Genomic DNA, 27,718 nt, shown 5'->3' with positions numbered 1-27,718 from the left:
CCATGCAGGACACAGAGGAGTCACGGTAGAAATCAGAACCAGAAGCCCAAAAACTCAAGAGAGACAAACAGAATGGGCAGAGTTGGGATGATTCCCAAGCCTGAGAATCAAAACAAACAGCATCTGAACAAAAACACTTCGAAAGGCACAAGGCAAAACACCGTTTCTGAGAGCCCGTGTCCGGCCCACTGACTGACTTGTCTCCTTCTGCAGGACAGACCTCGCTCCGTGAAAACACACGGTCACCCTCAACAATGCACACACCTCCGTGCTCAGAACGTGGCTGTACAAACCGCTGTCCAATTGCCATTAGATGTTACTACCCAAATACAGAACTCAAATTCATCACTTTAAAGGTTTAACTCCATATTTGGTCTGTGTAGGGGCTGCGACAGGGCCCGGGGGCCTCGTCACCCGTCACGTTCCCCTGACACCAGGCCACCTGGGCCACTAGACCCGGTGCCACCCCAGCTCAACCGCAACCCCCACCGAGGGCAGGGACAGCCTGTTCGCTCTCAGCCAGACGCTGCGCCCAGTGCTGAAGCCCATCAGAGGCCACCGCGGAGGCTCCGTCCTCTTCCCTAGGCACGCAGCAAGCCCAGGCGGATGCAGGCTGCGTGCACAGCCGAGCCGGGAAAAGGCACGCTCTGCCCTGAGAGGATGGTACGGCCCCAAACAGCTCCCTGATAAACGTAAGAAAAATACTTGCGAAAATGTACCCAAAGTCTCTGAAGAACGAGGCCAGCCTTCCAAGTGGCGCCCTCGGCCCAGGCAGAGCTGGTTTCACTGCAGGGCCCACAGGCCGACCGTGCTGCCCGAGCTCCACATGTCCTCGGGCCCAGTGGCCCCTCCAGCTGCAGGGAGCACCTCCTGCGAAACCAAGCACAGTGGTGAGCTCGGCAACCGCAGCACAGCGCAGGCCCACACGCGCCCCTGGCCTCCCTTAGTTGAAAACGCTCGTTTTCCCCCTATTTTAAGCATATATTCCTTGAAGGAAAACATTTTAGTATCAACAAAACTAAGCACTAAGCAAAGGTGAACTCAGTCCTCTGCGTTTCCTCAGAGATGAGACTGTCCTTCCTGACCTTTGACCCTCCCCACTCGCTCTGGGAGCACCCCCCCACTCCCAGTCACGGTCACAAGCTGCCGTCCACGGCATCAGTGCAGACGGGCTCCAGCCACGTGGCCGCACCACCACCACCCAGCCTGCCACCAGGGAACAGCGACCCCCTGCTCACTTGTACACGACCCTGAGATGAGGAACGCCCGACGGATGGAGGGGACGGCCGTGAGGCCGTCCAGACGCTGTGACCGCACGCCCTCCAGTTCACCCCCACCCCGCGCTCCGTTCAACATTCACTTCTCACATTACGGAAAATGTCGAACAGCCCAATTCGAATATAAGAAAACCAAAATTACTGTTTGTTTCTTACATACACGTTTGAAATTGGATAAGCTACATCATTATTTTATACCCAAATCTCAATTATCTACTGCCACTCATACTCAGCTTAGCCTATTTCCCCACAGGCTAAAATCTGGCCCGCCCAACTTCCACAATTCTAAACGTATGACCCTTGAAGACCGTATTAAATTCCACCCCATCTACCATGACGAGTGAATCCCAGCTGTACGCTCCACCTTTTATGTCTCGATCCCTTAGCCACCTCTTCCACAAAGTGGAAAAACACACTGGCAACCCACCCAGCGAGTCCCATGCAAGGCCACCTCAGGGAGACACCTCTGGAAGCCGGAAGCTTCACGAGTCTCAACAAACCCGAAGAGCAAAGAGGCATCCAGACCTGGAGGACGTAGACGGGCATGACAGCAAGCAGGGGTTGGGAGACAGGAGGCTGCGGGCCGGGCGCCAACGGGAAGACCATGTGCCCTGAGGGGTCATCCTGGGAAGGCAACCGCACACGGCTCAGTCACCTTGGCCCGAGGAGTCCCGCTACCTTGAGACGCAGCAGAACCAGCGCACCCGCCTTCCAGGGGCGGCCTGAGGCCCAGCAGTGACCGGAGCCCTCCCCCAAGCCCAGCTCAAGGCCCAGCTGCATGGCCCCGCGGCCCGAGAGCCGAGTACACAGAGGTGCTCAAAGAGGCTGGGTCAGAGCCATACATCCTCAGCGTTTAAACCTCCTCTCTCCCAAAACCCTTCCAAATCATCTTCCAGCCCCTGGAAAGCGAGGCTGAAGGTGACAGTGTCCCCAGAGCCACGGAGGTGGGAGCAGCCGCAGCTGCAGGTCCCCAATGGCCCAGGCGCAGCCCAAGAGGTGGCCAGACCTGCCCTGAGGGCCTCAGTGCGGCAGAGAAAATAAGAGAGAAACAAGCTCAGCACCATTTCCACACAGGCCACCTCCTCCGGGTGCATCCTGGCACAGGATGAGCACGCTGCCTTCACCCGGCCCCGTGAGGACAGAAGCCAAGTCCTGGGACCCGGCAGCACAAGGAGCCAGACGCACTGCCAGTTGTCTGCGGTGTGGCTACAGGACCTCAGGCAGGAGCGGGATGGAGTGCAGAGGGCAGGTTGCAGGGGAGCTGGACACGGGGAATGCGTGGGGAGTGACGGACAGGAGGGATGCAGGATGGGGCAGGACAGCTCACGGGCTCTTACCTGCAGCAGCTGGACCTGGACGCACGGCAGAGCCACACCGGGCACTGCGAGGCTGCCCCACAGCCAGGCTCCCGGGCCGGCAGGGACGTCGCCTTCTCCTGTGCTCAGTGCGGGCCCCGCGGCTCCTGAAACACACAACGCCCCCAGACTCACAGCTGCTCAGCCAGAGGGAAGAGGCCGAGACCAGGCCTCCGCTTAGAAGCTGAGCAAGGCTCTCGTGTCTTCCGCACAGACGGCTCAGGCCACACCGTCCTCAAGGGTGGATTCCTCTTCACCCTCGAAGCCTGGGGCACGCGGGGTCCCTGACACACGGAGCATGACCAAGCTCACGGAAAAAGAAGGGAGGGAAGCCGGCTGCGTCCCCCCCGCGCCCCGCTGCCGGCACCTCAGCACCTGCTAAATGGCTCTGTCCAGCTTCCTTCGCAAAAATCATCACTTTCCTGGTTTCATAACAACATGCTTTTTAAAAAAATTAAGCACAAAGAAGAAAGAAAATATCCTAACACCCAGAAATGGTTTTTCTGACACAGGAACCCTGCATTCAAGCCTGGTTCCACCACCAACTCTCCCTGACCCTGGACAGGTGAGCTGAGCTCTGGCCTGGGGCTCCCACTGCAGAGTGTGGGGAGGACAGGCCACGTGGATGTGCTCAGGGTGCAGGACCGAGCCCAGCGCAGAGCGAGCACCCAGGGGTGGAGGCGCTGTCACTGCTGGGCAGACACAGGCATGGAACGGCCTCACAAAGACAACCTTACGGTGAGCAGCATAGCGGCATACAAGCTCACTTAATAGAAGCACCCAATTAAATGTTGAATTAAGCAACGCCAAAAGAACAAATGAGGCTGAAAGACTTGCTACTTCCAGAAAACATGTCTTCAGGAAAACACCTAATTGACCTCAAGTCAAAGATGAAAAGCACGAGAGGCTGGCCAGCTATTTAGGTTCTGTCTCCCTTCTGCCGGGCACGGTTGGCTCTGCTGCCCGACGAGCCAGCCTGCGGGCCCCATCCCCGGGGTCTCACTGCCGACCCCCCTCCATGTATGTCCTCTGGGTCCAGCCCCCGTTCTCCGCCTGCCCCAGGAGCCTGACGCCCCTCCTGCTCCCAGCAGGACTCACTCCCTCCCCTTCAACAGGGAGGAATTCGATGTCCCCCCTGTCCTCCTGGGGCCTGTGCTGTTCCAGCCACCTCTGGAATTTTACCTGAATCATCGTTATGCTTTGAAGCCTTTTATCACCCTCAGATATTTCCCCGCAATACACATCTGTACATAAATTGAAATTTTACTTATTTTTAAAGTTTTCTTAAATATATTTTCTAGAAGTGAACATTCTTCACCTGAAAAAGTGAGTTACCATTGCAATTATCAGAAACGCAAACTCAGTCAAAATTAAAAGGAAAATTACACTGAAAAATGCATCCAGAGGAGTGCACTGCCGGCCTGCTCCCAGGTGGCTCGTGTCTGCCTGAGCACTGAGACTGGTAAACATACATTGTTGCCAATTAAAAAAATGTCTTAATAAAATGCTCGTGTGCTTTAGTTTCATCCCAACTATTCAGCTGAAAATTCAGCTCATTTATGTTGGACGAAGCCCATGTAACACGGTCAGCCTTACTCTGCTGAAGGGTCCGACTTCGTTCTTCAATCCAAATGAACACACCAAGACATGCTTCAAGGAATATCATGAAACCACCATGGAGCTAAATTGAGGCAGGCTCCAGATAATGCATCTTTTGTAGGCAAGATTTAAATGATGTATATCTAATATTCATCGTGTAGTCATACAGCATAAAGATGAGGTGAACCTGAGCCATTTCTCCTTATTTACGCTGCAGTGACTCAGTGCCAGCTGTGTGGGTCGCGCTCTAAGTTATCTGTGAAACGAGAGCTATGATCAAAGCTTTGCTTTCATTCATGAATGTGGGCACGTATGCTGCTCAACTAGGGGGAAATTGAGTAAAAATCACATGTACAAATCAGAAATAAACCCCAGTAATTGTGTCTACACATCCCGATTCCGCATTTCCTTCATACTTAACGGAAGACGGGTCCACACTGCTAAAAAGCGAGTAAAACTAGAATATCACTGTTAATAAGACCAAGCGAAGTCAGTTTTAACTACTGTATCAGCACACACCTAACCTGAAAGAAAGCACAAAAGTCCTCTTTTCAACGTGTACCTTCAATCCAGTGTCTGGGAATCTGGTGACCCCACAGACCCCATGGCTACATTTACAGGAATCGCTGCCGCTGGCGTGAAGGGCTCGCTCCCGCCCGGGGCTCCCCGCCCCCATCCAGATTAACGACCGGCCCGGGACAGGAGGTCCGCAGCCGAAAGCGGCCCTCGTGCGGGCGCCTGTGCCGCCCAGCCTTCCTGGACCCTCTTCTCCAGCAGCTCGACTCACGGCAGCAGCGGGGTCTGGGAAGCTGAGGGTCTCCGGGGAAGTGCGCCCCCCCATGGGCCCACCACATGCCCCAACTCGACACGCGCCCCTGGGAGGCCTGCCGGAGGGTGGGCGGGCGAACTGGCCACATCCACCTGTACAGGGCTCGTCCCTGGACCAACCCACGAGGCCTGGCCGAGGGGCTCGGGAAGACCCTGGCCTGTTCCGCACTCTCCCGAGGGGCGTGGTGAGGCTGGTGGAGACACAGCGGGCGTCTGCGGAGGGAAAGGGGCAGGAGAGCCTGCAGTGGCCCCCAACTTGACGCTAGGAGAGAACGCATGGAGGCTGCGGCCCCGCAGGCCCCTCTCACGCCCAAGATCCAGGCAGAACACCGCTGTCGGTACCACAAGGAGGGGACCCTGACCCCCACGGAGCGGGCGTTGCCCAGACTCCCTGCTTGAGCCATCGCGGTGGGTGTTGTGTTACACGACCCCAAACGACAGACTGTGCCATCGGGTACTGTGTCGACACTCAAGACGACCACAAATTAACCCCACGCCTGAGCGTGACGGAGAAGTCCGTCTCTGCGGGTGCCTGAAGGCACGCGGATGCAAACCGAGGGTCGCCACACGGAGTCCTCACCAGTAAAAGATGCCGTGGCGCTAAACATAACGTGACTCATCTAATTAATAAGCCGATCAAAAGAAAAATCAAACTTCCTTTTCCACGGTGGAAATCCACAAACTCTTACCAGGCAGGTAATCTTCACACTGAACTGAGTATTCTCCACATTTATCCAAAATGCTGATCTGTGCTGGGCGACTTTAAGGAAGGGAGAGGAGAGTAAATCCAGCCAGCAGATACGCTTCCACTAAGCAGACCTTAAAAGACCATCCTCTTTGGGCCTCAAACGGCAGGGTGAGCCGGACTCCACACTGCACACCGGACCCCTGGCCCATCCGTGAACTACGGGACCCCCAGCTGCCCTCCCAGGGCCCAGCGAGACCAGGTGAGGCCGGCAGCACAGACCCAGCTCGGACCACGTGCGCGCTCACCCCAGCTCCACCGCGAGGCCCTCGCAAGCACACCCCTGCGCCACAGAACCTGCCCTCCATGCCCAGTGGGCGGGGGGACCACGTGGTCACTCTCCACGGGTTCCTCGTCGGAGCCACAGAACACAGCAAGAAACTGCAGGGACCGCTCCCTCCATTCCTGCAAGGAAGGAGATCTGACAGGACACAGCATGGACGCAGAGGCACTGGGGCCGAATTCACTGACGTGTTCAGTCCTACACAGCTGTCGAGAAGATGCGTTATAAGAACATCATTCACAAGGAGAGACATTCACGTTATTAACAGGAAAGAGCAGAGTAGTGTATCATTTCTTCCAAGTAAGGATATACGTGCAGTTTATGCACATGGAAAACGACCACCATCAAAACGAAGGACGTGGTCTCCCAGGGCAGTGGAGCACAGGCCAAGTAAGAAGCCACTTCCTTTCTCCCCGACTAAGCCAGCGTCACCAGAGCCACTCACCGGACCCCACGCTCTGCTCTGCGCCCAGTGTCCCACGGGCCCTCCCACCATTTCTCTTTCCTGAAGACGCACCAGGAGTCTCACAAGTTCATCTTCCACAGGAGCTGAAGCCTGACGGGGGGCTTCAGGTTCCTTTGGGATTTTCAAGGAACTGAATAAAAGATGTAAATCAACACTAGAGGCAGAGCGTTTCAAGCCAGGTATGGGGAGGCCCTGAGCGGGCCTCATCCAGGCCTGGCGTCCTTGTCACGGGGGGTCCCGAGACACCTTGTTACTGTTAATGCCATTATGAGTGAGATCCGTCTTTCGTTACTTTTTTTCGGATTATTCTAATAGAAAAGCTACGAATCTGATATTTGCAAGTTCGTTGTGCAATCAGCTACCTATCCTTCCCTCTTATTTCTAATGACTGGAGTCAGTTCCCTTGGGTTTATAACCGTCATCGGAAAGCCATCACCGCTTCTCCCTACATACCCACCCTCCTCCAGACTTCCGCAGATGTGCCTAACGCCCCTGTGCTGTTGCCCGGCTGCCTCTACCCCACTGTGATGGGAAACGACGCTGCCAGTCTGACTTGCTTACTAGGGAAATCTCTCTGGTTCCTAAGGATGAAGGTTTTATGATTTTTAAAAATCAGCCATAAGGACTTCCATCAACTGCCTTGTTCGGCATCGGTGAGTACACAGCAGTGCCCACCCCGACCCCCACCCGAGAGAGGCCGTCATCCGGGCCGCGTGCTGGCTCCCCAGGAGCACCGCATCCGCCACACTCGCGGTTGGTGAGACACGGCCTTTCCGTGTGCGACGTGGTGCCGCCAGGCCCCTGAAGACTTTGCAGCCCTGCACCGTGGGGTCCGTCCCCCTCAAGTTCCTACCCAGAAAATGGGGCATCAGTAGCCACGCCTCAGGCTGCCGTGAGGACGTGGAGAGGGAACGGGGTGTGGGGGAGCCCAGGACACAGGGCATAGGACCAGCCCTCGTCTACGAGGAGCTCTGTGGGACACCGGGCGGGACGGGGCACCCGTGTGCCGAAGCTCACGCTGCTGGCCGTGCACCAAGTACAGGCATATGTGTTTCCAGGGACGTACAGACGAGCCCACACCCACACGCGCTGATGAGGGAGCAAGGGCACCCTGCCAACACCAAGGGGCCGAGGGGCCCTCAGCGAGGTCTGTGGTCACAGAAGCAGCTGCAACATCACTGCCCCTCAGAGGTGCTTCTCGCCGGGGGTCGGTCGGGGCCCAGTGGCACGCAGGGACGCTGTGGTGTGGCACCCAGAGGGGCTCCATGCAGGCAACAGGGACGTGGGTGACGGTGCACTAAAGCACAGCAGCACCTCAGGCGGGCACTGCCGCCCCAGAGTCCAGGAGGGGGACAGCACACAGGGCCAGAACCACGGCAGGGCCGCCCCGCAGGAACGGGCCAGGGAACACAGCACGAGCGAGGTCCTGGTCCCCTCCTCCTGCCCCGCTCCCAGGACGGGAAGGCCAAGCTGGGCCCACTGGGAAGGGCAAGGTGAGGACCCACCCAGAAAGGTGGATGGACCCGCAGAGCGAGCCAGGGCCGTGCACCGCGCAGGCAGGCCTGCCGGGCGCACAGCCAGCCAGGCCCAGGGCCGGTGGAGGGGGCGGTCTACGCGGACGGGAGTCCTCCGCCCAACCGCAAAGCCGGGGCCTGAAGCACACACAGCCCTGCCCGCTACTCTCCTTAATCTGCTCCCACGGCTGTACGGATGGTCTGTGAGCATGAACCGTGAGCGCCCGGCGAGACCCACAGCCTTCCCTGCACGCTCTCCAGTCCCGCGCCCACCCCCGCCCCGGATCTGCGTCCTGCCTGGGTCGCAGGGTCCCCCGAGGCCCTCACGCACTCGCGGAACGGGCAGAGCTGCCCTCGCCGCTGGTCAGAGGGTGTGCTCAGCGGCCCGGCCCCGCCGGCCCGGGGCACCCACACCAGCACCATGCTGGCCTCGGTGGGGGACCCCAAGAAGCCCCTGCTCTCCTTGCCTGCGCCGTGTCCCTATGGCTTACTTTCACAAGGACAGGTGGAAGAATCCTTTAGAAAATACCACATCCCTCTTCTAATCACGCTCTCATGAGAGCCCAGTTCTGACAGTGACCCAGAGGCCCCAGCGGCCTGGCCTCCTGCTGGCACCGAGCTCGTTCCCAAAACGCTCCCAGCCAGCTGCTCTGGACAAAGGGCCCGTGCTGAGCACACCCTCCGGACCCGGGCCTCGCCAGAACGGCCCTTCACCTGCACATGCCCACACGGGGCCTCTGCCCCACGCGAGCCTGCGAAGCCTCGTGGGCCGGCTCCTCGTGATGCCCACACCCCTCCTGACTTACTGTCTTCCTTGATGACTGTGATCGCAGAAGCCTCCTCCCCGCAGCGTCTCAGGCCAGCTCTGTCCCCTCCCTTTCAGGTCCCGCCCACTTAGGAAACATCCTCCTTGTCAAGGGCGCCTTCTCCACTGTCCTTCCTCCAAGCTGCGGCCACAAAGGGCACTCCTGCGGCTGAAACGGGGCACTTGGGTAACAGCTCAGCCCCATCACTTTCCGGGGATCCTTCGGGTTCTCTTCTGAGTCACCGTCTATCCCCTCCCTGCAGGTCTCACTCATTCCTCTAAGTTTATTTCAAGGGCCAGAAGCTCCGGGACCACACTGACACAAGGGGACGACGGCGGTGCGTCCAAGCAGGACGCCTAGGGTGGGGATGGCTCCTGGCTACAGAACCTTCCTTCCATTCCTATTTCCATCAGGAACAGAAACCAATTTTTAGAATAAACAGAGGATCTGTTGAGAAGACAGTACCATTCCTCAGGGACCCTTCCCTGTGAGACCTGAGTAGCAGACTTCCCACCGCCATCACCTCAGGCTCCCTAACCCGCTGCCGAACCCCAAGTGTGTTTTCTGGGGAGCGGTGTTCTATTTTCAGAAGTCACCATCCTGGAGACACCCAGGCCACGGGCGATTCCCGTTCCCACAGCCCCTCGGCAGGGAACCGACCACGCCTCCACCAGGGGCAGAACCGCCCACAGCTCAGCCCCGGAAACACTCGCTCCACTCCATCCACGGCGTCCAACCCCTGGTTTCTGAGTAACGATGATTTTCTGTCTTTTTGGAAAACCACGCATCTTGTTGCAAGGACTCCAAACTTATAATCACGTAGTATAGAGGATTTCTATTTACTTTACACTGAATCTGTGGAATTCACTTACACTTCCCCTTTATCCTTTGTAAAACTGCTCAGACAGATGCAGCAAATGGCAGACCAGGAGCTGTACTCACTTAAGGCTGCTCTGTTTGGCCCACACAGATTTTTTTAAAAATCTGAGTAGGTTTTCACACTTAAGTGTCAAAATCAGGACTTCTGACTCTAAGATCTTAGTCTGTTCTGTTTCTGTCTTGAAAGACTCAGCCCCTCCTCCTTGTTCAAGAGGAAGGCGCCCTGCTCAGTGCACCCGCCCCTCCCACACAGAACAACCACCACCAACCTTCCAGGGCTGCAGGCACTGCACCCGCCTCAGCCCAGCGCAGCCCCACGGGAACCCCCAGCCCCTCGGGAACCCTCAGCCCCTCCGGAACCCCCAGCCCCTCGGGAACCCTCAGCCCCTCTGGAACCCCCAGCCCCTAGGTAACCCTCAGCCCCTCGGGAACCCCCAGCCCCTAGGGAACCCTCAGCCCCTCGGGAACCCCCAGCCCCTCGGGAACCCCCAGCCCCTAGCCCCTCGGGAACCCCAGCCCCTAGGGAACCCTCAGCCCCTCGGGAACCCCATCCCCTAGGGAACCCTCAGCCCCTCTGGAACCCTCAGCCCCTCGGGAACCCCAGCCCCTCGGGAACCCTCAGCCCCTCGGGAACCCCAGCCCCTAGGGAACCCTCAGCCCCTCGGGAACCCCCAGCCCCTCGGGAACCCCCAGCCCCTCGGGAACCCCCAGCAGCTGCTCTTCTGCCTGTTTCACAGAGAAGGCTGGGGCCCGAGAGGCTGCCTGCTCAAGTTCACGCCACCACACGGCCACCTGCTCCTCCTGGAAGTCTCTCACCAGCTCCTATTTCTTCTTTCACCCAAGGGTTTTTACTAAGTTTTATTTTGTTTTCCAAGTGATTATTACTGTGTTTTACCACATTACGGTCAAAAACATGTAGTACCAAGCTGTTTTTTCCTAGACTTTGCTATGGTTTTCCTGACGCCTAATTTGTTCAGTTCAATTTATATAAATATTCCACTGTCATGGAGTAAAATCTATTACAACAACTTTACTAATCCCACTGTAAACATATTTTACATCTTTATTTTTTCTGCTTGTTCTGCAAATAATTAAATTAACAAATTCCAATACTGCCAGGTTTTTATCCAGTTCTCCTGGAGTTCCATCTGTGCTTACTTCATACTGTTCGCTACTGTAAGTTTTCATATAAATATTCATACAAACGGTCACAAGTCATGGTAAGACTGTCGATTATGTGTGAACAGCAACTAAAAATAGGAAAAGCCTTCTCTGTCCCAATTGTTTTTCTTTGAATTCTATGCTTCTGATATTAGTATTAACCCCTGCTTTGTAACTTTTGTTTTTTGTTTTGCTCTATCTTAATTTTAACCTTCTAAATACTCCCGTCCACAATATGTCTCTTCTGGACATCGTGTGGTTGGGGTTTTGCTTTCTGTCTCAGTCAAAACAGTGGGGGAGTCCCACTCATTTACGTTTTCACTGTCACACAGACGTGTGTGTTCTGCTGGTTACACCTCCTCCAGTGGGCACCATGCTTTCCTCCCTTCCCTGCCCTTAAAGAGCAGAAAGTGCACATCCGTTCACAGTTCTGAAGTTGGGTACATTTTTTTTTTTAAGCTTATTTTGCTAACTGTCAGCTTCAAGAATAAAAGTTTCTCTTTTACGTTGAGAAAATATTCTCGGTTTGAGGGGGGAGCCTCAGCACTCAATAGCACCCCAATGGCAACAGTGCTGGATTTTAGACCCCATGTCCACTTTTCAAAGTGTTCAGACTACGCACTCCCTAAGAACCAACGGGTGCGCTGCACTGAACTGCGGCGACACCGCGAAGCCACAGTGCTTAAACGACTCGACTCCACCAGCACTCCTGCTGCTGCAGCTTCTCTACTCTTGGACCTATTACACCACATCCCGAAACCCAGGAGGTCCCCAAACCCAGGTTTCTCCCAAGTTTGGTGCCAAAAAGAATGTAGCAGCAACACGCGACCCAAAAGCACGTGAAGACACTTCACAGTCTTACTGACTCACTTAAGTGAACGCGTTTCACTAAAAAGCCAACACCAGAACTAGGCGTGGTGAGAAATACAGAGTGTGTGTGCCACACTCCCACCCTAAAACGCAACACGCTCTGAATCCGGAGCACAGCAGCGTGGGCTCACACGCATGAATCTGCTTCCCGGCACGGCGTCCCGAGGCAGCAGCGCCCTGGGGCAACAGGCAGCAGCACAACCTGCACCCAGCGTGGGAACGGACGCCCTGAGAAGCGGCTGCTCCAGGGCTGGGCCTGGTGGTGCCAACAAGTGAGGGGCGTGCCCGGCAGGAGGGCACAAGAATCCACCAGAAGAGCGGCCAGCGGCCAAGTCAACACGGAAGGGATCGATCACAACCAGCACCAGTGACGTTACGCTGAAGGACGACGTCAGTGTCTTCCAGCCTGTACTGATACAGCATCGATTATAACCAGCACCAGTGACATTACGCTGAAGGACGACGTCAGTGTCTTCCAGCCTGTACTGATACAGCATCGATTATAACCGGCACCAATGACATTACGCTGAAGGACGACGTCAGTGTCTTCCAGCCTGTACTGATATAACTGACTGCACTGATAAGGGGAGAGAAGGGACAACTCTCCCTTCCAGAAAATTCTAATTAATACACGCACAGGTGGAGGGAAATGGAAAATCACCGTTAGACCACCACAGTGATGACAGCACAGGCCAAGCTGTCCTCAACTGTGGACAAGCGGGCGGGTGAGGAGAACGGACCCGGCGCAGCGTGGGACCGGGCTAACCTCGCCCCGTGGCCCAGCCCCTGGGAAGGAGTCTCGAGGCCTCTGGAGCACGCCATCTGGCAGACAGGCCCCTTCAGACAGTCTGACAATGTGACTCGGGGTGGCAGCCTTGGGCCACAGCGGCAGCTCGGCCTCCGGAGGGGGTGGGGCCGTCAGCACTGACCACAGCGCCAGGGACAGGGGGGCTGGCAGCTTCGCTGGGAGTGTCCTCTGCCTGCAGCCAGCTGTACTGTGTGTCCCTTTGCTGCGATAATGCATAACCATGGGTTCTGAGCCCTTCTAGAGAATTCATGAACCCAGAGAGTCACAGGGACCCTCACACTTGCTGGAGGTGTGAGAGTGCAGTAATCCTGCAGGTCTGCACTCCAGCCCAAAGTAGCCACCTCAAAACAGACATTTATCCCTACAAAGGGAAAAGCAGGGACTTCACCATGGAGGACACAGCGGACCCCACCTTAACCAAGGGGCCAATGTCAGCTTTGCCCCAATAAGTTTACTGCATGGACCCCGACAAGATGCAGGGACAAGGGCACCTCACTTTGGGCCCCCCAAAACACACAGCCTTGGTCCAATCAAGAGAAAGCACCAGACAGACCCGAAGGGAGCGACGCCCTGGACTGAAGGGCCAGCATCTCGACAGGAGCATCTGGAAGGTCGAGGGGCAGACACAGAGGAAGAGGCCGAGGGGCTGACCCAGGACCCTGGGTAGAAGAGGGCCCTAGGGGACCGCCACGTGCATGTGAGGCCCGAGCCCATCAGTGGCCCGTGGCCCTGGTCCTTCCCCAGCTTTGCGGACACACATGATCTCGGACCACGTCCACACGAGGGAGGGTGGGTGAAGGGCACCACAACTGGGGACAACACACATGGAAGCGTGTTTCTGCAAGTCTAAAATGCCCCCAAAGTAAAGGGTCAGGGAAACACACAGCTGGCCCCGAGGGTTCTGGAAAGGGGCTGCGGATCTCTATTTATCTTCCCCCGCCTCCTGGCTGTTACGGGACACAAGAGGGCTTTCCAGGTCACGCGGGGCAAAGGTGAGCGAAGGTGAGCCTGCACACCCCAAGAAGAAGCTCTTCCCCTGCCGTCACGTGTGCAGGCTGCACACTGGACGGGTTCCAGATTTCTATTTCCCTGGAAAGTCGATAGTCAATGAGCGTATAAAGTACCCTGACCACCCCTGGAGGATGCAAAGAAACCAGCTAGCTCGTTATTTTGAAAACTGATTAAGAGAAAAGTGTAGACATTTCTGCTGACTTTCCTGTATGAGCAGAAGTGTTCTAGCTTGAAATGGGAAAGACATCAGCGTCCTCCTACAGCCTGATGATGAGCAGTCCAGACCCGGGGCGTCCGCGGCTGGGCTGGCCGTCAGGGCCCCACAGACTCTAAGTCGAGTCAGAGCAAAGCCTCCAGCCGGAGCGCCTGGTTTACAGGAAACACGGAGACAGTGACCTGTTACCCTGAAGCGTGAGACCCGCCAACCTGACGGGGCAAACTGCCCAGCCTCCAGCGCACACACGTATGCACACACACGCACACGCACACACACACACGGGCGGGGCTACGAGTGTGAAAGAGACCCCAGACCTGCAACAACCAACAGGAAATACGGGCCTTACTTGGGTGATTAGAATAAACAGGCATAAAAGCATTCGTGGCACCTGAAACGACTGAAAATGGGAACGCTGGCTAGATGCTGACTTTAAGCAAACACGTGCTGCTAACTCCTAAAGAGGTGATGACAGTGCCTGGAACGTTCTTAAGTGTCCTTGTTTTTAAAAAGATAACGCTGAAATATTACAAAAACAATGAAAACAAAACTGTCTCTACGGATGCCGCCCCAGAGCAGCTCCACTTCCACGGAGCTGAGGCCCCGATCCCTCACCAACTGTGCCCTCATGGACGCCACCACCACCTGCCACCGCCATCTCTGAAGCCCCCCCCACAATAACCCTCCTCCCCGCCCCGGCCTTCCCTTCGGGAACCGCAGGGCGGGCCCTCCTCGGCACGAATGCCGACAGGGCCCACGCTCACCAGGGGGCACTATTTACCGCCCCAGAGAGGAGGGCGCTACCATTACATGAAATAAGACACTGTCACGTTAAGAAAAAGAAGATGTAAACTAGTATACTGCTAATCCTACATACCTTTCGATGTTTTAAAATATATTTTAGATAAATGTTTTTTATACAATGAAATCTACAAAATAACGTTATTTGAAGAATTCAGCGTCACCTTCACGAAAGGACTGACTCAGTTTCCCTTAAGCACTGTGCCCACTACCCCATTTTCAGGATGGACGGAGGAGGTCACCAACTAGCAGGTCCTGTCTAGTGTTTTTTCTTTAAATTCAAACAAGATGCCGACACTTTAAAATCAGAAGCGTGCCTGCACTGGGGATCCACAGCGCCACACGCCCCCTGGGGGGCTCCACGAGACGCGCCCGGCCCCCTCCCCGCACACAGCCTCACCTGTGTGGCTCCCAGCTCCTCTCTGCTTTTTTTCCTTGGCTAGTTGAATGGCTCGGGAATCAGTTCTTGCTGAGCCCCCGCCTTCCTGAGACCAAAGAAAAGCGTATCAGTCACGGGACCCAAACAGTAGAGGGAGGGGAGCGGGGGACCTACTGAGCGCGGGGTCTGCTTCCTGAACAGACCCCAGCAAAGGCTCAGAGAATCAAATACCACATCCAGTGACAGCGACAGCTGCACGGACTTTGAGTTGGAACCATATACGTGATTTTATTATCCAGAGAAGTAAAGTTTACTCCTTCAAAGTCTAAAACATACTAAAATATTTTACACAGAAAGTTAACTGCAGGCCACTCTGCTGTCTGACACACGGAACCCGTGTGTCCTCAGTGACCAGGACTCACTGACTGCGGCCCCTCCCCGGGTTGCAGGACGTGGCACACCACGCCCGCTGGGCCACCCCGGGGGCCCGGGCCGTGTGCCCCACGGAGGCTGCTCAGGGCAGCTGCTCCACTCGGGGTCCCACCCGGCAAAGCAGAGCGGTAAGTGCATCACTAAACCGGGGCGTCTTCCGAGGGACCTGACGTACGCACACGGGACTGGGAGCGCCGTAGCCCTGCGGACGCACTGCGAGGACACGGTGGAACCCCCATCCCCACAGAGAGAGGCTCGGGCGTACCTGCGGCCCCTTCGCCACGCGCCTTCTGGGCTCACAGACGCCAGGCTGGCCCACGTCACACAGCTAGTGAGAGAACGGACAGGGTCAGGGTCAGGGTCAGTCTCGTGCTCCGCCGGCCCTCGGCCACTGCCGCATCCGTCACAGAGAACGCCGATTCAAAGGAGTAACTTTTCTTTATATCATGGTAAAATAAGATTTAACTTTCTGAATATAAACATCGCCATCACATTTAACCTGCACCACAAAGAAAAACCTACTCGATCACTCCCACCTGAGGCTGAGGTAAGACGTTCTCTTAAGAATCTCTGATTAAATTACTTTAAATTATATTAAATGTATAACTGACATAAATATAGTTAAAATATATTAACTGCCAAGTCTCGCAATTGGAGAAGTGCTCTTATAACCCTCCAGAGACAAAGGCTCCCAGACCACCCCCTTTTGTTGCTGTTGTTAATTCAAATTACAAATTTGTGCATGGTTTTAGTTTCCGTTAAGCCTTAAGAAACATTTGATGTCACAATTCCTCTTGGCCACGACTCCATCTGAGGATCTGCTATTACGTGATAAGCTCAAATGCAGAACGTTTCAACATTATGAAATACCTCAGCTTTTTTCAAGAAAAGACACGTTATCACCAAATCACAGAACTCAGAAAGACCTTAGAAATCATGTAGCCAAAGCCCCTCATTTTAGAAATAAGCGAGAATTTAAGGCTCAGACACGTTAAGTGATTTGCTCAAGGTCATAAAAACCAGTCCGTTCCAGACTCGAGACTGGAGCTCAGATTTCCAGACTTGCAGGCGGGAGCTCCATCCTTCCGCAAACCCCTAAGAAACGTCTGCACGCAGATTGATCCAGAACACCGCACGACGGGTGTGAGACGTGACCGAACAGAGCGCTTCATACCAAGTAGAAGCCGCCGGTCCCCGCACCAAGTCCCGCGTCTTTCCGAGGTCCGAGCTCCTCTGCAGGGCTGGACTCCACAGGCTGCGGCGCCCCTCCGCTCCACGCCTGCTGTCTGACGGCGTCGGGGTCGGGGGCCGAGTCTGGTTCCACTTTGATGGGAACCAGCAGCTCCGGGGCACTGCTGTCTCCCTGGGGGCCGCTCGCAGAGGTCAAAGCCTGGGGGTCCCGACTCAAGCTCTTCATGGGCAGAGCCACCAGACAGCCCAGCGCCCCTGGGTCCACGGCCTGCACGTCACCTGCAGCGAGGCTGCCCTGCTGGAGAACCGTGGCTGCCGTCCCGAGGACGAGGGGCCTGTCCGGGCCCAGTGGGACGTCACTGTGGGCCACCAAGACCAGGGGGCCCATGGGCCCTGAGGCAGCCTGACTGGCAGGGAGGCCCCCCCCGAGAGAGGCGCTCACAGAAGTCACGTCGACAGTCAGGATCCCAGTGCGGAGCGCCTCGTCGGAGGTCCTGGGGGCACCACCGCTGTCGCCAGGCGTGTCGGAGAAGAGGACCGCCAGGTCCACGCTGCTGAACTCACTCTGGCCGGGGCTGCTGAGGTCACTGCTGGGCGCGAGCGCGCTTGGAGCTCCCAGCGGAGGGAAGAGGTCTGAAAAGGAAGGAACACTCTGGTGACCTCAGGCCCTCAGAGACCAGGGAGCTCTGTATGTGCTCAAGACGTGAGCAGGCGGCCACCGAGGGGACAAGGATGGTTCTTCCTGCCGCCGGTGCCTGGCCCTGCAGGCGGCCACGCTCTGCAGCGAGGCACTGTGGGGGACACGCCCGGCGCCCTGTCCACGCTGCCCGGAGCCTCGAGCCCACAGGCATCTCCCCAGACGACGGGCGTGACCTGGGTCAACGACGCTCCCCAAAGTCACACCGCCCAGTGACGGAAGAGGCAAGACTCAAACCCAAGTCCTCCTGGCTTCACACCCTGAGCTCACTCCACCACGAGCAGCCACCCTAGGAGGCCAAGCACCCTCGCGGAGCAGACACCTGCAGGCCTCGGGCCACGCTGAACCCTGGCTCCCTGACACTTCTGGCATCAGCTGTGTGGGTCCACGTCCCATCCAGCTCTCTGCCCGCTTCGCGACAAGCAGCTTCTCCAGAACGAGAGGGCGCAAGGGCAGGGATGGACAGTGGGGAAGATCTGGGCTGCCGGCCCGCCTGCCTCTGGGCTGGAGCAGGGCGCCCCAGGGAGCTGCGGAGAGCGCATGTCAGACACCGCACTCTGCAGGCCCGGCCGTGGCCTCCTGGATGGAGCTGCTCCTTTCCAGGCTCCACCGCCCCCACTGCCGCGGGTCCCAGCGTCTGTGCCCCTCAGCGGCAGACACAGGGCCTGGCCCTCAACAAGCCGCCCTCGTTCACTTCATTGCTGCCGCAGCGCTCTCCCAATACTTGATTATTTGTTATTCAATTAAGATTTTAAGTAATCAGATTACCCTTGGGAGGATACTGAACACTAACGCACTGTAAAGAAGCTTCAATGAACGTTCAAGTTGAGGGTTCATACACAAGAACACCCGATCACCCAAGCCCTAGGGCTCACCAGGCCCAAGCAAACAGGAAACGGAAGCACAAAGAACCGGGGCACAGCTGCCAGACGAGGCCCTGGCCGCCCCTCTCCTGCGGCTTCCGACACCCAGGCCCGGCCAGAGGGAAAGGCGCCCCCAGGCCTGGCACCATCCCTGCCTCCCAACCCTGAGCTAATCCCAAGCTCACGCTGTCCGGCTGTGGACCCACGTCAAGGTGCCTATGATGCTTCCACTGTGAACCTATGAAAGAAACCTACTCTAGCCGCCATCCCCCCAAGAGTAAATAAACGACAAGCAAATTCAGAACCTATCACCTGCAGCTGTCATGCTGCTTCAAAGTTTAAGAACTGGATCAATCTACCATTGCTTCAATAGTCACCTAGTACCAAGGAAACATTCTGAAAGGGCAGTAACCCTCTGAAGTAATTAAAACTGGAAACATGTCTCTTTTTCAAAAGTTTCCTTGATAACCTTGATGATTCAGCTCCCTATGAGAAAATCAATAATAATCTAGGCAAACAGGTACCAGTGTGCTCATCAATTTCCTGTTAGCATTTTGCTGATTCCACAAATGTTTACTGGAGACCTGCCAACGTGCAAGGGTCAACATCCAAAAATCATTAAACAAATGTTTGCACAGAGCGTCCAGCACTAGGCCACACCACGACCTCACCCCAGCACTTCCCTGCCAACGCGAGCCCCAGCTGGGACCAACGTGAGGGGGACCCGCGCAGCCGCCCACAATAAACAGATGCTCCCAAGCTCCTAGTTATCAGGAGGCGAGCCTGGGACCCCGTCACACACCCGACACGAGACCACGTCACATCATAAATGCCCGGCCTGGGCCACCCCCCGTCACCTACCCCACGCAAGACCACGTCAGATCATAAATGTGGGGCTTGGGATGCACCCCAGTCACCTACCCGACACGAGACCGTGCCACACCGTAAACGCCAGGCCTGGGACACACACCCCCGATCACCTACCTGACACGAGCCCATGTCACAGCATAAATGCAGGGCCTGGGACCACCCGCCCCCGTCACCTACCCAACACGTGCTTCACATAGTGGTGCCCCTCCCAGGATCACAGCGGGGAAGCGGCTATGCCTGAGGCTGGGCAGGCCTGGCACAAAGGTGGCACCGAGCGGGGCCTGGCAGCAGCTGCTCAGGTAACTACAGCTAGGACTTCACCCTCCAGGCCCTGCCAGGAGCAGCAGGCCTGCCGGGCCGCAGAGCACGGTGCTGGGACGGCTCTAGGGAGAGGCAGCCGCCGGGCCACCCAGACCCTCAGGCCCGCCCAGGGGCCAGCGCACGGGGCAGGATTCTCAGTCCCAGGCCCCCAGGTAGCAGGACGGCCAGGTCCGTGTGCCCAGAGTCGCCCCTCTGGGCTCGTCGTGGTTCACGCTCTGCCCCCAGAACGTCCAGGAACAGCTCTGTCCTGTCTCCAAGGACTCTCCCAGGCACTGGGGTGGACAGGAGGAGCTGAAGGAGTCGGACGCAATGGGAGGCAGGCTTGGAATACAGGACGAGGTCACAGGGAGAGACTCAGAAGCCAGGCTACGAGGGCCAACCCCATGGAAGCCCCTCAGAGACGAGGGCGGGCGAGAGGGTCAGAGGCGGGAAGCGGCAGAAGAGAGGCCACAGGGCCACGCGGCGTGGCAGCTGCGGTCCCTGCCACGCGTCCCGTGGACTCTGGGCGCCCTCAGGGCCGTGAGCGGGGCCGACCTGGGTGCCGGTGGTGCTGCCTGATCACGTGGGCCTTCACGCTGTGCTTGGAAGCAAAGAGCCTGTGGCAGCTGGACACCGGGCACCTGCTCTTCGTAGCGGCCACGTCCTGCAGGTGCTTCTTGGAGTGAATGTAGAGGCTGCTCCGCGCGGAGAACCTGGCACAGCACCCTGGGCAGAGAGAGGGACGCGTGTTAGCCTGAGGGTCCGCGTCCCCGCTCTGCCCCCCGCAAGCGCCCTCAGGCAGCATCACGAGGAAGCCTGAAGTCCCGCATCGGCCGCAGACAGGACGCGTGACCTGCACAAGCAGGCTGACCGCCTCCATTAAGCTGCTACTGGAAGAAAATCTGCGACCCCATGACATCTGGGGCTGGAGACCACCCCAGAGACCCGCCACTTCCTCTCATTACGCCCCTGAGAAGCTGTTGCCCAGACGGGCCGAGCAGATGGCCGGGAATCGAGGCAGGAGGGGAGCCCGGAGTTGGCCCTGCCCAAGTCCGCAGAGCAGACACACAACCGGGGCAGAGGGAAACAGGCAGACCCAGAGATACAGCCGCCCTCCTTCACGCCCCGACGTCCCACTGCTGGAGCTCGGCACGGTGGGGTCACAGGAGGGAAGAGGGGTTCCTGACGGCCACAAGCTCGTCACCTGGTAGGGACACATACGCAGCCGGCTGTCCTAACACAGGCGGACTAAAGCCCGGGGTCAGGCCGCCCAGCGTGCCGGGAGCAGAGGAGGGAAGGTCTCAGGAGACAGGTCACGTCTGAGGTGCCGGGCGGCGTGGCCACCACAGCAAGGAGGTGCGGCCGAGGGGCTGCCAGGCCACCCGTGTACGGCCGTCTCGACCCCCTCTGTAAAGCGGGGCCTCCACGGTACTCAGGACGCCCAGGAAGGGCGCCACTGCGCTATCATGCTACAGCATGTCAGGGAAGGCGACGGGGTCGATGGGGGCCGGAGGAGGGCTACTGCAGGAAAAGAGGCTACGCAGAGAGGAAACGGCCACGGCAGTAAGGGCTCTGCTACCCCTGAGAGCAGTTCTGAACTGATTTCATTTTCAAACAAAACTTCACACCCGTTTGCCAGGTCAGGCTCAGGTCAGGCTCAGGACAGGGCACTTGGGAAAGACAACAGAGAAGAGACATCTCTGGTCTTGCCCCCGGGGGCCCTGTCGCCACGTGTGCTCCACACCCCCTCCCAGCTGGGACCCTCACAGAGACTTCCCGAGGGCGGGGTCGACCACCACAGGGACGTCACCATGCTGCCGCCAGCAGAGTTTCTACTTGTAGAGATACTTGCGAATTCAACAGGGAACAACGCAGGTATCATTTTAATTTGTATTTCCTTTGATGATCAGAAGTATGACCATTTTATCATGTGTGTCAACGACTACGTTTTCCTAATTACAACATAATCTATTGAAACTTGCGTTACTGCTTTACAAATTAAGGATATTCACACACAGCCCCACACATTTCTACCACGTTACCACCCCGCAAGGGGAAGGGCAGAAGCAACTTGTCAAAGACAGACTTCCCTCCAAACCCCAGCTCCTCAGGAGTCTGCCCAGCTCGCACCCACATTCCGTGGGCTCCACGGCAGGCTGGAGGCCCAGAGAAGCCCCACCAGGCACACGCCGCCCTCAGGCCGCCCCCGTCCACACTCGCTGCTGGCTGCACTCCCCATCCTCTCCTCCTCCTGCTACTACTACGGGAACGGCGGCGAGTGGCGGCTTCTTAACTTATTAAGAATGTTCCAAACGCCTACAAAACCAGAGAAAATGGTGAAATCACCCAGACTCAAGAACTGTCAGCTCTCAGCAAGTGTGACAAAGGATTCTGGGATGCCTCCGCCAGCCCGCCTTCACCGCCGCCCCCTTGACCAAGCGCTGCCGGTCACCCTCTATGTCAGACCTGCGCAGAGCTCTCAAGGACGCACTTACCAAAAGGAAAATCCTGCCTCCTCCGTCGCCAGCCCTGCCCCTTCCTCTTTGCCTCAATCCCCTCGAGAAGGAGGGAAGCCTCGCCCCGCCCACCCGCCGCCGCCATCGCCGCAGGATTTAGGCCCCCCCCCCCAGGTCTCTCCAGCCGCCCGCGGCCCCTCAGCTCCTCCTCGCACCGGCCCACTTGCCTCCTTTCCCAAACTTGGTGTTCTCTTGGCCCAGTGCCCACCTGGCCCCTCGCGTCCTCCTCAGGCCCCTCCCGGCGCGCCCTCTGCTTGCCCACCCGCACGCAGGGCAGTTCCCAGGGCTCGACCTGCCGGCAGCGGCAGGTTACTGATGTCCTCTCAGCCCTTAATTAAACTCCCTGACCAGCTGGGCCCCCACCAGCCCCACTGGACAGAAGCAGAGAAGAGGCAGGGCTGGGAGCCGCACGCAGGCGCCTTCGCGGCACCTGTCCCGCCCCCAGCCCGCTTCTCAGGCCCCAGCAGCACCTGCGCCGCCTCCCGAGCATCTGTCAGCAAAGCCCGCGGGCACCTGGAACGCAGCGCGTCCGCACCCACCTCCTGCCTGTGCCCCGTGTCCCCGTCTCAACTGAGACGCTGACCCAGCCGCCAGCCCCTCCACAGCATCCACTCCTGAACCCTCGCCAGGCACCATGCATTCTAACTCCCGCCTCTGCCGTCTACGCCGTCCCTCCCTTCCCAGCGCCTGCCCAGGCACCGGCCCATCTGCCCAGGACCCCAGACTCAGCCTAAACCTCCACTGTGGCCCCATCACCCCGCCTAGAGCCCTCAGCCTGCTGCCCACACCGGCCCTTCTGCCTCCCCCACCCCAAGAACCCTCTGGGTGACCTCCTCTGTGCGCCAAGCACCCTGCACGTTAGCCGCGTACCTGTGGCCCCAACCGGAGCCCTGGGGAGAGGCGGGCCTGTGTCTGATTAGACCACCTGGGCTACGTTCCAGAAACTGCTCAGCTGGAAGTGGGTCTTTGGTATCCCCTTCTCCAGGTGAGGAAACTGAAGCCCAGAGAGCCTTGCCTGAGGTCACTGATTCAGGGAGGGCGGAGCCAGCGTTCAACTTCACAGCCCGAGGGACCCGGCCCTCCGTCCCGGAATCGCGCCTCTAAAACGCCAGCCCGGCTTCACTGCTGTCCAGTCCCAGCGTGAGGAGCCACGGCTACGGAGTCCGAGACACGCGCCACGTGCCGAAATGGGCTTTCTTCACACGTTCCGTCAGTGGGTCCTCACAACCGTCAAACCCAGAGGGGACTCAGCAGAGCGCCCCCGCAGGGCCCAGTCCCGCGGCCTCACTCTGAATCTGCTCTTTCCGACACACTGCTCCCAAGACCCGGCCACCGGCTAAAACCAGCCGAGCCCACCTCACGGCGCAGTTGACACGACGCACCTCGAAGCAACTTCCACGCATAGCGTCCAGGCGGCCGTGGGGCCAGCTCACACCTACCTTCCACGGGACACGCGAAGGGCTTGGTGCCCAGGTGGGTGACGCTGTGGCCCTTGAGGTGCTCGGCCCTGGTGAACGACTTCCCGCAGCCCTCGACGGGGCAGGGGAAGCGGCGGTCCTCATCGTGCTTCCTGCGGGACAGAGAGCAACAGGCAGTGACCACTCACAAGCAGAGCATTCCGTTCAGGATGAGCAGCCTCCCAGAGACCCTGATGAAGCCGCTTCCGCCGCTCAGCAACCCCGCTCCTACACAGGCTGTCCACACCGCAAGGGACACCACCTCACACACACACAGCCTTTTTCTAAGTAGACACCTCAGATCCCAGCTGGGCAAGTACAGACGAACCACCCAACCTCCCTGGCTCCCAATGCAGAACAGGAGAACAAGGGGCTTCCCTGGTGGCGCAGCGGCTAAGAATCTGCCTGCCGATGCAGGGGACATGGGTTCGATCCCCGGTCTGGGAGGATCCCACATGCTGTGGAGCAACTAAGCCCATGCACCACAACTACTGAGCCTGTGCTCTAGAGCCCGCGAGCCACAACTTCTGAGCCCACGGGCTGCAACTACTGAAGCCTGCGCACCTAGAGCCCGTGCTCGGCAACAAGAGAAGCCACCACAAAGAGAAGGCCACGCACCACAATGAGAAGCCCCTGCTCGCCGCAACTAGAGAAAGCCTGCACGCAGCAATGAAGACCCAACGCAGCCAAAGATAAATAAAAATAAATAAATGTATAAAACAAAACGAAACAAAAACAGGAGAACAAGAGCTTCAGTGTCACAGCTGCTGAGAGGCCGAACAAGGGACACAGGCCAGGCGCCGAGTGTCACCTGCACAGAGGCCCAGTCCTCCAAGGCGTCATCACTGCCGCGGGAAGTTTGTAAAGACACGACGAAGCCTTACTCTATAACCTTAATTTTTTTTTAAATATCAAATTGCATATTAAGTATACCAGTTAAACTCAAAAACAAGTACACACAGAAAACACTGACTCTGGGGGATCAGACCCTGTGTGGTTTTCTTCTTACAAGGTTTCTGAATTTTCCAAGTTATCCACGTTGGTTTGTTTTTTATAACTTAAAGAAATCCAAAGATTATTCCACCCATAGGCTTCTACTACTAACAAACAACTCACCTGTTTTCAAAACTGACAGTTCAACCAAAACATAAAGATTACCTTTTGTGCCTCAGGAGCTTAGACATGCTGGTGAAGGTCCAGCCACAGCTGTCAGAGTCACAGATGAAAGGTCTTTCGCCTTAGAAAGGAAAAGAGAATCACACCACGTGATTACAAACGTGAGCTGCGCCGGCGGCAGAGGGGTTCCAGGCGCCCCCGGATTCTCACCTGTGTGGCTTCTCAGGTGGATCTTCAGACGACAGGCTTTGTCATACTGTTTGCTGCATCCAGGGAAGGAGCAAGAAAAGAGTTCCTGTTCCCTGAAGTGGGCCCGGTTATGGGAGAACAGAGCGCTCACCGTGATGAACGTCTTCTCACAGCCTGAACAGAGAAAACACAAACCCTGCTCACCGGCGTGACGAGAATCACACAACTCAGCTCAACCAGTCGCCACCCCAGGGCGCTGCGTGCACGGGGGCAGATGCAGAGGACGACGACTGAGGAGCATCTCCAGACAGTGAAAACCTTCGCAGCGAAAGCAGCAGCCCACGGTGCACACAGGCCACCTGTCCCCATGTGACCGGGAGACACAGCACCAGATCAAGAGAAAGTCCTCCAGCACAGCTGTGCCCCCAGTTCTGTAGCTCAGACCCTGTGGACACGGTGGGGACTCAACTGCCCAGGTCACCCATGTGAGACCAGAAACCCAACGAGAGAAATCAGAGACTAAGGAACAAGATTCCGCCTGGTCGGGCTGAGCTTGGAAGGGCTGCAAACGACTGCAGTAACACCTGGGACTTTTTCACCTGTGAGAGTGAGGCCGCATCCCCCACCCTCGTAAACATCCCCTGGACGTCCTTGGAGGCTGGCAGCCCGGCCTCTGGCAGCGTGCTTCTCTCTCCCTTTGGTCCATTTCCTGGGGGTTCCCTGCTCTGTCAAGGGTCACTGGGGTCATCTTTGCTCACATGGCCTTTTTCCACCACCTGCATCGTCGACCCCGGCTGAGCCACCAGACTTTGCACATCACTAGCTCTCCTTTGACAGAAAGGTTCAGTGCTCAAACAGGGCAGAAAACACGAGGCTACGAGACGCTGACCAGGAGTCTGCGCTGCAGCGCTCCTCAGAGCCTTTATGGTGCTGCCAGGGGCGCACAGCACTCTGCAGGACAGCCCAGGGAACCCCACTTTTCACAGCGACACGTAACCGGGAAACGCTGATCTTCCTGAATGCCTTCCAAGCCTCCTCTCGGGCGTCAACCTGTCTGTGCCCAGCAGCCCCAGCCATGCCTTACTCCGGGCCTAGGTGCCTTCCCACACTCCGACAGGGAGGTCTGAACAGGCTCAGCAAGAAGCACCCTCCCCCACCCGACAGTCAAGCCTCCCAGCCCAGCTCGCAATCCTTCCCACTGGAGCCTCCTCAGCGCCCCACTGCGTCTACCTGGGTCACCCCTCAGGACCCTCCGGTCCGGAACATTCACGCAGCTTCCCTGGTCCCTCTCCTGCTCCCGCCCACCTCAAACCAACACCCCGCGTACCATTCACCTCAAAACCCCCAGGGTGACACCGTGCCCAGAAGCAGGCTGGACCCCGGTCCTCCTGGTACTACGCTGCTCAGAAGGATGTCCCTGAGCTTTTTACTAGAGGGCGGTCCGCAGACCGCCGCCAGATTCCGAGTGCAGGACCAAGCGTTCGGAATCAGCGGCCTACAGCCATGCTCTCCACGGAGACGGGGTGCACAGGACAGGCCAGGGCACGTGGGAAGAAAACACGGGAACCTGGTAGCACGTGAATTTTCTTCCGCCCTTTCAAAAGCCCACACGTGAGTGCACTTCATAACATACATTCTAAGGAGCGCACTCCGCGTCCATGACGCATCAACAGGGTCGCCGGGCACACACTCGCGCTTCTCTTTTAAGGAAGGGCACCTGGGAGGCCCTCGGGCACCCTGCCCCCAGCCCGCCCCACCGCCCCCATTCCCAGCCTTGGCTCTGCAGCGTGGCCCCCGCACCGCAGCCCCTCCTTCCCAGGCGGGAACCTTCTCTCGTGCAGACACACATTCCCCCCGAGAGCAGCTAGAGCTGCCTATCCCGGTAGAGAGCTCAGGGCACTCACAGCAGAGAAAGACCCCTCCGCCCACAGCATCCACCTGCCCAGAGTCTCTCCGTCTGAAGATAAGGACGACTTTCAGAACTTTACGCAACTGTGAAGCCCGAAGGAAACAACGCTTTCAACGTCACAATAGTGGGTGCACCGCACCTCCGCGATCATCCCCTCGGCGCCTTAAGGCCTCGCCTGGGCCGCGTGGCCCTGCGTCCCTGCAGCCCGGGGCACGCGCCTACACGCCGGACGGAGCTTTTCTAAGTGACGAGACCTGCCTCAAACTCCCGTCTCCAGGCCCCGCCGGCGCCGCTCACCGGGGAAGTCGCACTTGTAGGGCCGCTCGGGCTCGAAGTGGCTGCGCTGGTGCGAGCTGAGCTTGGCGTGCGTGGGGAAGCGCTCGGCGCAGACCTCGCACTTAAACAGGCTCTCCTGCTCGTGGCCCTTCATGTGCGCCCTGAGGTTGTACACGGTGGTGAACTTCTTGCCGCAGCCGCCCACCGGGCAGCCGAAAGGCCGCAGCTTGTCGTGCGACTGCAAGTGCCGCTTGAGCTTGTACGACGTGGTGAAGGCCCAGCCGCAGCCGTCCAGCGGGCACTTGAAGGGCCGCCGGCCCTGGCCGCCGCCGTGCGTCAGCAGGTGCACCTGGAGCTGGTGCTTCTTGGCGAAGGCGAGCGCGCACTGCGGCTCGGGGCAGCGGTAGCCGGGGCCGGCGGACGCGCGGCGGGCCCCTGCCGGGCTGGCGGCCTCCTGGCCGGGCGGCGGACGCCGGGACGGCGCGGCCAGCGCGAGGACGCCACGCTCCAGGTGCACCAGCAGGTCCTGGCCGCCGGCGGCCCGGGGGCCCACGAGAGGCGCGGCGCCGGGGACCTGCGCAGGGCGGCCGGCCGGGCTCGCGGCGGCGCCGGGCTGGGGCTCGGTCTCCCGCCGCCCCGGGGCTTCGGCCGCGCCGCGCGCCACTTCCAGCAGCACCACGAAGGAGTCGCCGCCGCCGGGGCCCGCCGGCCGGGCCTCCCCGCGCCGCGGCCCCTGCGCGCCGTCCTCTGGGTCCCGCAGCAGCAGCAGCCGGCGGTGCGCTGAGCCCGGGGTTCTGCGGGTCCGGCCGGGGCCGCCGCCGAGCTGGGGTCCGCGTGGGGCCGGGGCTGCAGCGGCGAGCAGCGCCGGCGCGTCCATCTTGGGCCGCGGCGCGTCCAGCCACCGCC

General features: G+C 58.3%; 1 protein-coding gene across 6 annotated transcripts; it reads right to left on the bottom strand.

The window, feature by feature from the left end:
• Positions 1 to 130: 130 nt before the first annotated feature.
• Positions 131 to 27,718, bottom strand: ZXDC (ZXD family zinc finger C). Of its 6 annotated transcripts, XM_060023201.1 has the most exons (11): positions 26,834 to 27,718; positions 24,649 to 24,801; positions 24,481 to 24,559; positions 23,305 to 23,435; positions 19,905 to 20,075; positions 16,603 to 17,252; positions 15,694 to 15,756; positions 15,018 to 15,102; positions 2,615 to 2,739; positions 1,803 to 1,901; positions 131 to 870 (listed from the first exon to the last, which is right to left on the bottom strand). In XM_060023201.1, the coding sequence occupies exons 1-11, from the start codon at positions 27,687 to 27,689 to the stop codon at positions 784 to 786; spliced, it is 2,499 nt and encodes an 832-aa protein (XP_059879184.1). In that variant the 5' UTR covers positions 27,690 to 27,718; the 3' UTR covers positions 131 to 783. The 6 variants fall into 6 exon arrangements, with proteins under 6 accessions (XP_059879184.1, XP_059879185.1, XP_059879183.1 ...); XM_060023202.1 differs by lacking the exon at positions 1,803 to 1,901; XM_060023200.1 differs by lacking the exon at positions 131 to 870 and having other exon boundaries at positions 878 to 1,901.

The sequence above is a fragment of the Delphinus delphis genome, chromosome 10 (assembly GCF_949987515.2).
Source record: "Delphinus delphis chromosome 10, mDelDel1.2, whole genome shotgun sequence".
Lineage (NCBI taxonomy): Eukaryota > Metazoa > Chordata > Mammalia > Artiodactyla > Delphinidae > Delphinus > Delphinus delphis.
This window is presented reverse-complemented; position numbering and strand designations above follow the sequence as displayed.

Excerpts from the sequence above, each read along its gene's own strand:
- ZXDC (XM_060023199.1), bottom strand. The coding sequence starts at position 27,689 with ATGGACGCGCCGGCGCTGCTCGCCGCTGCAGCCCCGGCCCCACGCGGA. Across the intron at positions 23,436-24,480 it reads AAGCTCCTGAGGCACAAAAG|GAAGCACGATGAGGACCGCC; the intron begins GTAATCTTTATG and ends TCTGTCCCGCAG. Across the intron at positions 20,076-23,304 it reads CTTCGCGTGTCCCGTGGAAG|GGTGCTGTGCCAGGTTCTCC; the intron begins GTAGGTGTGAGC and ends CTCTCTGCCCAG.